At 41.5% G+C, this 13,223-nt stretch overlaps 1 protein-coding gene across 1 annotated transcript; it reads right to left on the bottom strand.

Moving 5' to 3' along the window:
• Positions 1-2,026: 2,026 nt before the first annotated feature.
• Positions 2,027-12,466, bottom strand: actb (actin beta). The gene is made up of 6 exons (XM_062964539.1): positions 12,313-12,466; positions 7,999-8,121; positions 6,915-7,154; positions 5,214-5,652; positions 4,105-4,286; positions 2,027-2,920 (listed from the first exon to the last, which is right to left on the bottom strand). Exons 2-6 carry the CDS (start codon positions 8,119-8,121, stop codon positions 2,777-2,779), a joined length of 1,128 nt encoding a protein of 375 aa, XP_062820609.1. The 5' UTR covers positions 12,313-12,466; the 3' UTR covers positions 2,027-2,776.
• Positions 12,467-13,223: the final 757 nt, after the last annotated feature.

The raw sequence follows: 13,223 nt of genomic DNA, 5'->3' as shown, positions 1-13,223 counted from the left end.
TCACTTCCGCTCTCTCCGCTTGCAGCAGGGCGGGCCGCCATTTTGGGAGAGGCAAAAGAGCGGCGCCATTTTGGCAGAGGCGAGCAGAGACGCCATCTTGGGAGGGACTCTTCTCTCAAACAGCACTCCCTCATTGTTCAATATGTAGTTTTAGAGACTTTATAAGAGCCGGCGTTGTCCTTAGACACCTCCAAGGTCATGTGGCCACAGGTATGACTGCATGGAGCGCCGTTACCTTCCCTATGGATCTACTCACATTTGCATGTTTTCGAACTGCTAGGTTGACAGAAGCTGGGGCTAACAGTGGGAGCTCATTCCGCTCCTCGGATTCGAACCACCACCAACAGCTCAGCGGTTTAATCTGCTGCACCGTGGTTAATACTACATAATTACTACATAGCATTACTGCGTATTGAACTACTTCTTCTGTCAAATTTGTTGTTAACATATTTTGGTGCTTAATTTGTAAAATCATAACCTAATTTGATGTGTAATAGGCTTTTCCTTAATCCCTCCTTATTATCCAACATATTTGCTTATCCAACATTCTGCCGGCCCGTTTATGTTGGATAAGTGAGACTCTACTGTAGTCTGAATTATATGGCGGTGGAGTCAAATAATAAAGTTTAAAGCATATAGCCTGGATTATATGACAGTGTAGACTCATCTAATCCAGTTCAAAGGTAGTATAGATTATATAGCAGTGTACACTCATCTAACCCAATTCAAAGCAGATAATTTGGATTATACAGCAATGTAGACTAAAATAATCCAGTTCAAACCATAGTTTGGATTACATAGCAATGTAGGCTCAGATAATCCAGTTCAAGGCAGTCTGGATTATATGGGCAGTGTAGATTCAGATAGTTTAGATTTTAGATGTGTTCTTTGGAGGCACTCAGGTTTCCATCATTTTGTTATGTTATGTTATGTTGCCATCATTGTTATGTTGTTTTTGTTTATTGTTGGAATGTTTTGATTTGCTGTTAAATTTTATACATGTAATGCTACGTTGTTGTTTGGGCTTGTCCTTGTGTAAGTTGCCCTGAGTCCCTCCGGGGAGATGAATTAATAAACTTAAAAATTAATAAACTTAATTCTTAATAAGTTTATTATTATGACACAGCAAACAAGATAGATATGCTGGATTTCGTATCACAAAATCACAAGTCGAACACTTCCCAAGTGTCTAGGACTGTGTGATGTGATTATTATAATTTTATTATGACACAGCAAACTAGATATGCTGAATTTCGTTTAAAAAAATCACAAGTCGAACACTTCCCAAGTGTCTAGGACTGTGTGATGTATTTTCGTATTATTATTATTATATGACACAGCAAACTAGATAGATATGCTGGATTTCGTATCACAAAATCACAAGTCGAACACTTCCCAAGTGTCTAGGACTGTGTGATGTATTGATAAATGATAAAGACGACCCAGATTGTTATATGGATAAAGTTGGAGGATATTGGACGAACAGATTTTAAGCATGTTTTATGTTTTATATTTTATACTGTATTTAATTGGTTGTAATATATTTTTATGTTGTTGTTTTTAATGATGTATCGGCATCAAATTGTTGCCAATTGTATGCCGCCCCGAGTCCCTCCGGGTGATAAGGGCGGGATAGAAATATTTGAAATAAATAAATATTTTTGGATGATGCGTGCAGATGTTATTATCATCATCATCATTTTGGCACCAAAATAAAATCTAGTTTATTACTGCCATGGGGCCAAACTGTGTATGGTTGATACTTTTATTATTGGGTTCCTGCGAGTTTTCCGGACTGTATTATGATCATGTTCCAGAAGCATTTTCTCCTGACGTTTTGCCTACATCTATGGCAGGCATCCTCAGAGATTTGAGGTCTGTTGGAAACTAAATATGCTTCTGAAACATGGATGTACAGTACAGCCAGGAAAACTTTCAGCAATCCAGCGATTTGACAACATACATTACTCCAGACTTGTATTATTCCCCCCATGTGGAACCCATGAAGAGCCAGACAAGCAGAGTCTATGGTGTGCATCTTTATTTGAACCGTTCTTTTAGGTCAGTGTACAGTTCTGCCCCCACTGGATCCCGAATACATACTGGCACCAAATCTGTGTAAGGATTTCCCCCAAAGAAGAGCGGGAGAAAGGGCTAACTGCAAGCCTTTGCAACTGGATTGGGAAGAAGAGAAACATATACAGCCCATCATCATCATCATCATCATTTGCTTGACCTAAAACAGGGAAGGGGAGGGAAATCAGAAGAGGATCGAGGCGGTTTTTCGTTTGTTTTAAGGCGCAAGATACAGAAAAGACACTTGTTGGATTTTCAATGATTCGCGTGACAAGCCATTCTACTTTCCCAAGAATTAAAAAGTGTATTTCCGCTCCTTCCGGAGCCGGGCTGTCGCTCAGGGTTTAACTTCCTCTCAATGCACTCTTAGACAATTATTTGGAATGACTATATTATTATTATTTTTTTTAAAAAAAGGAAGAACACAAATGTACAATCAAAGTCCTCAAGATGCGTGGTAGAACTTTGGGGGGGGGGGGGGGACACGTTTTTCGCTCTCTTTTTTCACCGTTCCAGTTTTTATATCCTGAGTCAAGCGCCAAAATAGAAGAAAAAAAGGAAACACAAATAAAGCCATGCCAAATCTCAACTCTTTTTTTTTTGTTTTACGCGCAATTATGGGGATTTTGTTTTGTCAAAAAAAAAGAAGGAGAAAACCGTTATTATATGTAACTAGTCCTGGTTTTTGTTTTGTTTTTTCTTAGAAGCATTTGCGGTGGACGATGGAAGGTCCGGATTCGTCGTACTCTTGCTTGCTGATCCACATCTGCTGGAAGGTCGACAGGGAGGCAAGGATGGAGCCTCCGATCCAGACGGAGTATTTACGCTCCGGTGGGGCAATGATCTGCGAGGGAAGAAGGCGGAAGAAACGGTCAGAAACCCAAGGGTAAGACTCACACAAGTTCTACTCCACTCCATTGTTTCTTGAAACACTCTTTGTGTGGGTTGCTGTGATTTTTCGAGGCGGTCTGGCCTTGCATTGAATGGCTTTGCAGCTTCGAAGCCTGGCTGCTTCCTGCCTGGGGGAATCCTTTGTTGGGCAGTGTTAGCTGGCCCTGATTGTTTCATGTCTGGAATTCCCATTTTGTGGAGTGTGTTGCTTTTCATTTGCTCTCCTGATTCAATGAGTCAATCCGGCCTATTTTACAGGGTTGCTGTGAGGATAAACTACTAATTATGTTGTAATTACTGTATTTATGAATTTAGCACCAAAATATCACGATATATTGAAAAACATTGACTACAAAAATGGCTTGGATAATCCAGAAACTTGGATAAGCAAGACTCTACTGTATAATGAAACACGATTTTTGCATGGATGTGGCATTGCTGGCTGTGCAGTGGTGGTTGGAGTGTCAAGGGATGGATGGGTGTCGTTTTTGCAAATACAGAAAACGTTGCAAAAAAAAATACAAATAAACATCCCAAGTTGCTTCCCTATTGACAGTAGCACCTTTTAACTATCTTGTTTACAATACTCGCTGCACTTTACCCAGTTGGTTTTTATCCTTTTTACTTGGGTGCCAAATCCATGTATTTATGATGTTTGTTGTTTTTATATTTTAATATGTTCATTTTAATTTTCGTGTTTTGTATTTTCTGATGTTACTTTATTTTGCTTTGTTTATTTTGTTCGGGCTTGGCCCCATGTAAGCCGCCCCGAGTCCCCAGGGGAGATGGAAGTATTATTATTATTGTGATTATTATATGTATCTAACATTTCTGCAATGTTTATGCATTTTGATTATTCTGTAACCCGTCACGAGGAGAGGCGGGTAAGAAATAAAACATTGTTTTGTTTTTATGTTGTGTGTGCTGGGGAAAGCATTTAATTTCATTGTGAAATGTACAATAAAGCTATTCTATAGGCAGGGAGAACACAGGAAAGAAATATAATCAGACTTAGGGCCCTTCTAGACAGGCCCTATATCCCAAGATCTGATCCCAGATGGCCATACAGCCCAGAAAACTCACAGCAACCCAGTGATTCCAGCCATGAAAGGCTTTGACAAAGCAACCCCCCCTCACCTTGATTTTCATTGTGCTGGGAGCCAGGGCTGTGATCTCCTTCTGCATCCTGTCAGCGATGCCTGGGTACATGGTGGTGCCGCCAGACAGGACGGTGTTGGCGTACAGGTCTTTGCGGATGTCCACGTCGCACTTCATGATGGAGTTGAAGGTGGTTTCATGGATACCGCAGGACTCCATACCTGCCAGGAGAAAACAAGGGGAGACGTTTTGTTACCATCGCATTGCTCCAAAGGCCGCCTTCACGAAGCTGTTCACTCCCAAAGTTCGAGGGCTAATGTGTCAGAAATATTAAAAAATTAACTTGCTATTTTTAATTACAAAAACGTGAGTTGAGCGCTGAAAGGGTTAAATGGATACAATGATTCAGCTGTTATGTAAAGCTCCTGTGTAAGTTCAGTGTGAGAGGAGGCTCTGTGAGAGCCGATTTGTTTATATGCATGAGAAAGAAGCCCAGCATGGAAGCAAAGAAGTATAAAGAACTTTGTGTTGGAACGCCTCAGTGTAAGAAGGCCTGATGTGAGTAAGCTCCAGTGTGAAGGCTACTGTGTGTAAAAGCGCCTGTGTAAGTTGGGTTTGAGAGACGGCTCTGTGAGAGCGAAGCTGTTTATCTGTATGAGAAAGCAGCCCAGTGTGGAAGCAAAGAAGGAAGTATAAAGAACATTATATGTGTTATGGAAACCTTGTTTTTGTAAATAGTGTAACCATATTATTTTGCTACAAAGAAAAGCCTCAGTCTGTGTGCCTGTGGTTTAGTAGGCCTCAGTGTGAGAGAGGCCTCAATGTGAGAAGGCATCAGTGTGAGAAAACCAGTTTGAATGCCTTGTGTGTGACCCCTCAGTGCGAAGGCTGCTGTGTGTAAAAATACTATGTGAAGCTCCTATGTAAGTTCAGTGTGAGAGAAGGCTCTGTGAGAGCGGATTTGTTTATCTGCATGAGAAAGAAGCCCAGCGTGGAAGCAAAGAAGGAAGTATAAAGAACTTTATTTGTGTTGGAATGCCTCAGTGTAAGAAGGCCTGATGTGAGTATGCTCCAGTGTGAAGGCTGCTGTAAAGGGGAAGTGTCTTGTTAATAATCCCACTCGCCCAATATAATGTTTGGAAACCTACCCAAAAAGGATGGCTGGAAGAGGGCCTCCGGGCACCTGAACCGCTCGTTGCCGATGGTGATCACCTGCCCGTCAGGGAGTTCGTAGCTCTTTTCCAGGGAGGAGCTGGAAGCCGCGGTGGCCATCTCCTGCTCGAAGTCGAGCGCGACGTAGCAGAGCTTCTCCTTGATGTCGCGGACGATTTCCCTCTCGGCCGTGGTGGTGAAGCTGTAGCCTCTCTCGGTCAAGATCTTCATGAGGTAGTCGGTCAAGTCGCGGCCAGCCAGGTCCAAGCGGAGGATGGCGTGGGGCAGGGCGTAACCTTCGTAGATGGGCACGGTGTGGGTGACGCCGTCGCCAGAGTCCATCACAATGCCGGTGGTGCGGCCAGAGGCGTACAGGGACAGCACGGCCTGGATGGCCACGTACATGGCGGGGGTGTTGAAGGTCTCAAACATGATCTAGATGGGAAGACAAAGACACAACAAACCTCCGTCAAGAACGTGAGGCAACACAAGTGCAGAAGGCATGCTTCGGACAAACCACGAAGGTCAGCTCATGCCAATCACACACGCATCTGTACCACACCGGTTCCATCTTGTATTGGATCAGCCCCATCCCACCAGATATCTCACAATACGGGAATTGTTATCAAAGTCACTCAAAAAACACAAGTCAACGTTAGTTGGAAGGAGGAAAGCATATGTTTCTGTGGTGCAAGTCAAGGAGAAAAGAAAGCCAACAGATAAAAACCTTTCAGGTTCCAGCAAGAGAGATATTCAGAGCAGAAAGGAAACCCCTGCAGAGATGAGCAGAAAGAGAAAGAAATGAACAAAAAAGGAGCAGAAGAATGTTGGAAGTTGCAACCTCCCAAGCCTTTCACTATTTATTTCTCAATATATATATTTGCTAACCTTTTATCCTATGTATATATTGATTTGCCAGGCTGACTGTACCTCTTTGGTGTGGGAGGGGTTATAGGCATGTGATTGTACTGAGCATGTTCAGACTCAGGACTCCATTTTGTATTCAGTCTGTTTTACACCTCAGTGAAGGTGGATGTATGTTGCTGTTTGGACGTCAGTGAGTACAGCTATACCTAAAGACTGTGAACTATTAAGCATCAACACACAGAACTATATCCTATTTATAACTGAACGTTGATAAGAAATGCTCCTGTATGGTGAATTAATACAAGATGTCTGTGAGTAAACAAAATATGTTATTTTTCAAAGAAGACTTCATTTTTTTATCTCTGAGTGCGTATTCTTGGAGACTGGTGCTGGGTTAATACATTTATGGGGAGGGTCTTATTAATAAGCCCGCTCACCCAACATAATGTTCGGAAACGTACCCAAAAAGGATGGCTAGAAGGGAGTGTATATCTTTTGGGCCACTGAAATTTCAACTATCCTCTGCTAACCAAATATATTTTTGTAGTGGCATCTCTTTGTCCTTGGCTGTTCAGTGACACGGTTCTTCAGTCTAACAGTTGAGTCACCTGTGTGCCATTACATGACTGTTTATGAATATCACGTGTTCTTATAACAATGTTATGCTTTTCTTGACTAGTGGTTTACAAAAGGTGGTCTTCCACATGTTCATGTAGAGGCTGTTCTGAATTGTAGGAGTTGGGAATCCAAAGCACCTGGAGGATCCAAGTTTTCCCAGGCCTTTTAAGAAGGTTTTGAAGTAAGATATATGTATATATGGACCAACCAACCTGTGTCATCTTTTCTCTGTTGGCTTTGGGGTTCAAGGGGGCCTCTGTCAGCAGCACGGGGTGTTCTTCAGGGGCAACTCTCAACTCGTTGTAGAAGGTGTGGTGCCAGATCTTTTCCATGTCGTCCCAGTTGGTGACGATGCCGTGTTCGATGGGATACTTCAGGGTCAGGATGCCTCTTTTACTCTGCGCCTCGTCCCCAACGTAGCTGTCTTTCTGGCCCATGCCAACCATCACGCCCTGCGAAGAAGGAAGCAAGGAAAGGCCTTAGGACGGAAACAGAACCCTTGTCTCAAGTGGGAAGGTTGCCATTTGCAAGCTTGATTAGCACTGAGTAGCCATGAAGTTTGCAAAGTCAAACACTGAGAGTACCTGCATAGTGGTAGTGAAGCAAGCTGAGCGTGTTTATCTCCCTGTGGAACAATGTCCAGGGTGGGAGAAAGAACCCTTGTGTGTTTGAAGCAAGTGTGAAGGTTGCAACATGCAAGCTTGATTAGCATTGAGCAACCATGAAGTTTGCAATGATTGTATAGGTATAAGCATAGAGGTAGTGATGCAAGCAGAGGGTGAGTGTGTGTGTATATATATAGATAGATAAGATAGAGATATAGATATGGATATATACACAAAAACACACACAGTGCTTGCTTCACTGTCTATGCAGATACCCTCACTGATTGACTTTGCAAACTTCATGGCTACTCAATGCTAATCAAGCTTGCAAATGGCAACATTTGCACTTGCTTTAAACAGACAAGGGTTCTTTTTCCCATCCTGGACATCATTCCACGGGGATATATATTATATAAAATATAATCTCCCCCAGGGGAATAATGTCCAGGATTTGAAGCCAGTGTGGACATTGCAATTCGCAAGCTTGAATAGCACTGAGTAGCCCTGCATGGCAAACTGAGTCAGTGACTGCAATGATTGGGAGGAAGGCTCCCTTTCGAGCTCAAAGCCGCTTCAAATCCAAGTTCTACTCCATGTGTCAGTCTACTAACTGCAGGCTAATAGGAACCAGTGCAACTGTAGAAATGTATGGATCCGTTTCCCAGTCTGAACAGAGCTGGGGCATCCATACCTGGTGCCTGGGGCGGCCGACGATGGACGGGAACACGGCGCGAGGGGCATCATCCCCGGCAAAGCCAGCCTTGCACATTCCGGAGCCGTTGTCAACCACGAGCGCAGCGATATCATCATCCATCTGTTTTTTTGGGGGGGAAAAAAGGTTTATTAGAAGTGTTGATCTCTCCATTTCCTTCTTACAAGCACGGGCCAACTTCAACCCTCCAGGTGCTTTGGACTGCAACTCCAAAGATTCCTAAACCTCTTTAGTCCTTGGCTTTTCAAAGACACGGTTCTTCAGTCTAACAGCTGAGTCACCTGCGTGCCATTACATGAATAAAGTTTTTTATTATTATTAATTGGGATTAGGAATTGTGGGAGTTGCAGTCCAAAACACCTCGAAGGAAGGCTTTAGAGCCACCTGCTGCTGGAAAAGGATGATGCGCTCGAAGTGCTAACTTCCGGCCCGCTTCCTGTTTTGTCCTTCTCGAGCATTTTTTCCTGCCGCCGCGAGAGGGAGCCCATGCGGCGCATGATGTCTACCGAATCGGGACAAAGGAAGTCCTCCGCTCCAGTCCCATGTTATTACCATAAAAGGCAATGGTGAGAGGAAGGCAGGATCTCGAGGCGAGGTTGCATCCCACCCCCTTTTTTCTTGCAGAAGAAGGAGGAGGGACGAGGATGAGGCATCTGCCTGGAAGCCACTCCCAGAGACACGAGAGAGGACCTCAATGAGGACTTCAATGGGGCCCAAGGCACACGGGCAGGAGAACTAGGGCACCCTCTCTCTCTCTCTCTCATCACGCCCTTTCTTTTGGATTTTGCACAAAAAAGGAAGCGCCCTGCACAGCCCAGAAACTTGTTCGTCTTGCAAACCAAGTTTGGCCGCAACCAGCTCAGCACGAAACCCGTTTCAATGCCCAAAATGAATGAACTTTGTCGATGGATTAACTAGGGTTTTAAGGAGGTGCAATGGAGGCAATGTATTTAATTTCGAAGGAAATTTAGGAGGAGAGGATTGGAGGAAACAGTTCTGCTTGGCAATGAAAAAAGCCTTTGCTTGGGTTCAGAAATTTTGTCCATTTATTATAATAAATAATACACAATAATCCTAATAATATAATTTAATAACAATGTGTAATTATAATACTAACAATATAATAATGTAATAAAATTAGTTAAATTCAGGAACACACTGCACAATTAATTCACAGACTTTTCTTTATAAAGTATCTATTATAATACTAATAATATAATAATGTAATAAAAATTAGTTAAATTCAGGAATGTGCTGTACAATTTCTTTATAAAGTATCTATTAATATTATTATCATCCTCTGTATTTATATCTCAGATTTCTCCATGTAGGAACTCTGTGTATATATGTATGTGTATATATAGAGAGAGAGATTGGATTAACTAGAGTTTTAAGGGGGACACCCTTACGCTTCTGAATAATATATAATACCAATTTATAATATAGTTCATGTATTACAATAATCAATAATGTATAATAATACTATTATTTAGTTCATTTATTATAATAAATTTATACAATTTATCATAATATTGTAATATATAATACTAACAATATATAATAATATATAGTAGTAATAATATACACTATTCACAGATTTTTCCAACCAGCCCGGCTGGTTGAGGGATTTAGTTCATTTATTATAATAAATTTATAAAATGTATCATAATATTATAATATATAATACTAACAATATAATAATAAAATAATATATATTAATAATATACACAATTCACAGATTTTTCCAACCAGCCCGGCTGGTTGAGGGATTTAGTTCATTTATTATAATAAATTTATAAAATGTATCATAATATTATAATATATAATACTAACAATATAATAATAAAATAATATATATTAATAATATACACAATTCACAGATTTTCCTTTAGCCCAGCTGGTTGAAAGATTTTACACACACACACACACATATACAGAAAATTGTGTATATTATTATATTGTGAATTGTGTATATTATTCGTTAAGATATTTCTTATTATCATTATTTGTGGTTGAAAGATTTTCTGTATATATATATATATATATATATATATATATATACACACACAGAAAATTGTGTATATTATTATATTGTGAATTGTGCATATTATTAGTTAAGATATTTCTTATTATCATTATTTATACCCTTCCTTTCTCCCCATAGGGAGAATGTATATATATTTTGAGAAATTGATTGCAGTGCCATTACAGGGGGGGAGCAACCTAAAAATCTCAATTATAATGTCCAGCCAAGCAGATTTTGCAGTTTGCCACCAATAATAAAAAATATTAGGATATTATATTAAGTCTGCATTGAAGATGCGCCAAGACAAAGAGCCCCCTCCCCAAAATCTTGCCTGCAGAGACCCCCCAAAAGGAGCCTTGGAGGAAACAAAGAGCCCCCTGAGCCAGGGGCGGGGCCAGGGGAGGGGCTGCCTCCAAGCCCCGCCCACTTAAAGGGACCCCTCTCCTTTAAAAAGCCCCCCTTCCATGTGCTCTGCATAGGATACAATGGAAACACCGGAAGTGGCCCCCACCTTCCCATTTCTCTCCATCTGGTGTCACGCCCTATAGTCGGGGGGGGGGGCTTTAAAGGCAAACAGCCCCCCTTTTGTGCTCAAGCAAGCAAGGAAATGTCTGCTTTTTGGAACAGAAATGGGTCAGAAAGTGCAAGGAAATGCAAGCTGCAAAAGGGACTCAACCATTGCAAGGTTTTTATTTTTATTCTGCTTTGTTGCAAGAGTAACAATCCTCTTAAAGAAGGAAAGAAGGGCCTTAATTGCAGATTAGAAGCCCAGCCGGAAATCCAGCCACTCACAAAAACACACACCATGGTGTGCAAAGGTGAGCGAGCATGCCATGGTCACTGTGTCCTTCCCAAAGGTAGGCCAGACTCAGGTTTCCTTCCCAAGAAATCATGTAATTTTCCCCATGTTCTGGACCCCATTTTGCAAGGCTTCCCAAACCCAGAAAGGTTTTGCAAGTTTGCAAAGAAAAGGACTCCAAAACCCTCCAAGGGAAAGGAAGGCTTGCAAGTTTGCAAAGAAATCCCTGTTTCTGATTCTCAAATTCTGCAATTTCTCCATCTATAGACATAGACATGCATGGCCCAAATATTTATTGATATGATCTCTCTCTCTCCCTCTGCATTCATTTGAGTTTTACTATTATTTAAAAGACACATTGAACATTCATTTCTCAAGCTGCATCTACACTTTAAAATCTGGATTATCCTTGAACCGGATTATACACCAGTGTGGACTTATGCTCTTTCCATATGTAATACACACAATGAAGACTCATTTCTCAAACTGGGTCTACACTATAATCCGGGTTAGATTTGAACCAAATTATACATCAGTGTGGACTCCCTAACATTAGGGCGTTGCTGCCTTTTCATATTTAAGACACACTGAACTCATTTCTCAAACTGGAGCTACACTATAATCCGGATTATACATGAGTGTGGACTCCTACCATTAGGGCGTTGCTGCCTTTTCATATCTAATACACACACTGAAGACTCATTTCTCAAGATGGCTCTATACTATAATCCGGATTATATTTGAACCGGATTATACATGAGTGTGGATCCCTACCATTAGGGCGTTGCTGCCTTTTCATATTTAAGAGACACACTTTAGACTCATTTCTCAACCTGGGTCTACACTATAATCCGGATTATACATGAGTGTGGACTCCTACCATTAGGGCGTTGCTGCCTTTTCATATTTAAGAGACACACTTTAGACTCATTTCTCAAGATGGCTCTACACTATAATCTGGATTACATTTGAACCGGATTATACATCAGTGTAGTCTCCTACCATTGTATTATTTAAATACAATGTATTATTTATATTTTATAATTATTTATATTTTATAATTGTATTATTTATATTTTAAAAGACAACACTGAGGAGTCATTATACAGGCTGGGTCTGCTTTTTAAAAAAAAACTTGGATTATAGGGCAGTGTGGTCTGAAATAATCCACTTCAAATAAATCCGGATTTGGTAAAACTTGGCAACGAACCCCAATAATAATAATACTACTATTAAGCATTGATATATATATATTCTAGGACATATAGAGAGAGATTTTAAAACTACTACTACGAAGCATTGATATATATGCTACAAGACATATATAGAGAGAGAGAGACACCTTAAAGCGAATTATAGCATTATATGTTACAAGATATATATATATTTATATATATAGACAGAGATCATCTTAAAGCGAATTAAATCCGCATTGCAAAGGTAGCAAAAAGGAAGGATCGGGGCTTACCTTTGGAGGAGTGGTGCGGGCTTGTCTTTAAGGAGAATAGTAAGAAGGAGGAGGAGGAGAGCGTGCTACTGCTGCGCGGAAGGGGCGTCCACACGAGGCCGGGGGCGCGGGGCGACTGCGAGCGGGCGGCCACGCGCGGCGGGGTTTTATACCGGCTCCGCGGCTGCGCTCGCGCCATATAAGGCCACTTTCGGAACGGCGCCCGCCGATTGGCTGCTCCTCCCTCCTCCCTCCCCATTGCAGCACCGGCGCCCCCGCCCCTCCCTCCCGGACAGACAGACAGACAGACAGACCCGGCTTTTGGGGTCCACTTCCTTGCCCTGGGCCCCGGTTGCCACAGGGAGCCGCAGAGAGTCATCAGCACAGAAATAATAATCACAATAATACTCATTATGATCCCATTGCAATCTTCAGAGATATTCCCAAGCCTAGAAGGAGCTCAGAAATAATAATAATAATATTAGTCATTATTACCCTGGGTTGTTTCGCCCACATCTATGGCAGGCACCCTCAGAGGTTGTGAGGTAACTCACAACCTCTGAGGATGCCTGCCATAGATGTGGGCGAAACGTCAGGAGAGAATGCTTCTGGAACATGGCCACACAGCCCGAAAGACATACAACAACCCTGTGATCCTGGCCATGAAAGCCTTCGACAACACATTATTACCCTATTGCAATCTTCAAAGATTTTCCCAAGCCTAGAAAGAAACTCAAAAGCTCAGTGATTGGCACTGCCAGTGAAAGGGCTTGCAAAAAAGCTTGCAAAAGTCTGGGAGAGTTGGCATTCAATTCCTTAAGTTCTATTATTATTATTATATTATTATTACTACTGAAAGGACTTGCAAAAAAGCTTGCAAAAGTCTAGGGCAGTTGCCATTCCATTCCTTAAGTTCTGTTGTTATTATTATT

This window comes from Anolis carolinensis, unplaced genomic scaffold, assembly GCF_035594765.1.
Source record: "Anolis carolinensis isolate JA03-04 unplaced genomic scaffold, rAnoCar3.1.pri scaffold_13, whole genome shotgun sequence".
In the NCBI taxonomy this organism is placed as follows: domain Eukaryota; kingdom Metazoa; phylum Chordata; class Lepidosauria; order Squamata; family Dactyloidae; genus Anolis; species Anolis carolinensis.
The sequence above is the reverse complement of the archived record's forward strand: the minus strand, read 5'-3'. Positions and strand labels throughout refer to the sequence as shown.

Coding starts and splice junctions, on each gene's coding strand:
- actb (XM_062964539.1), bottom strand. CDS start 8,121: ATGGATGATGATATCGCTGCGCTCGTGGTTGACAACGGCTCCGGAATG. Junction 7,155..7,998: donor TCGGCCGCCCCAGGCACCAG/GTATGGATGCCC, acceptor CCTTCTTCGCAG/GGCGTGATGGTTGGCATGGG. Junction 2,921..4,104: donor CCAGCACAATGAAAATCAAG/GTGAGGGGGGGT, acceptor CTTCCCTCGCAG/ATCATTGCCCCACCGGAGCG.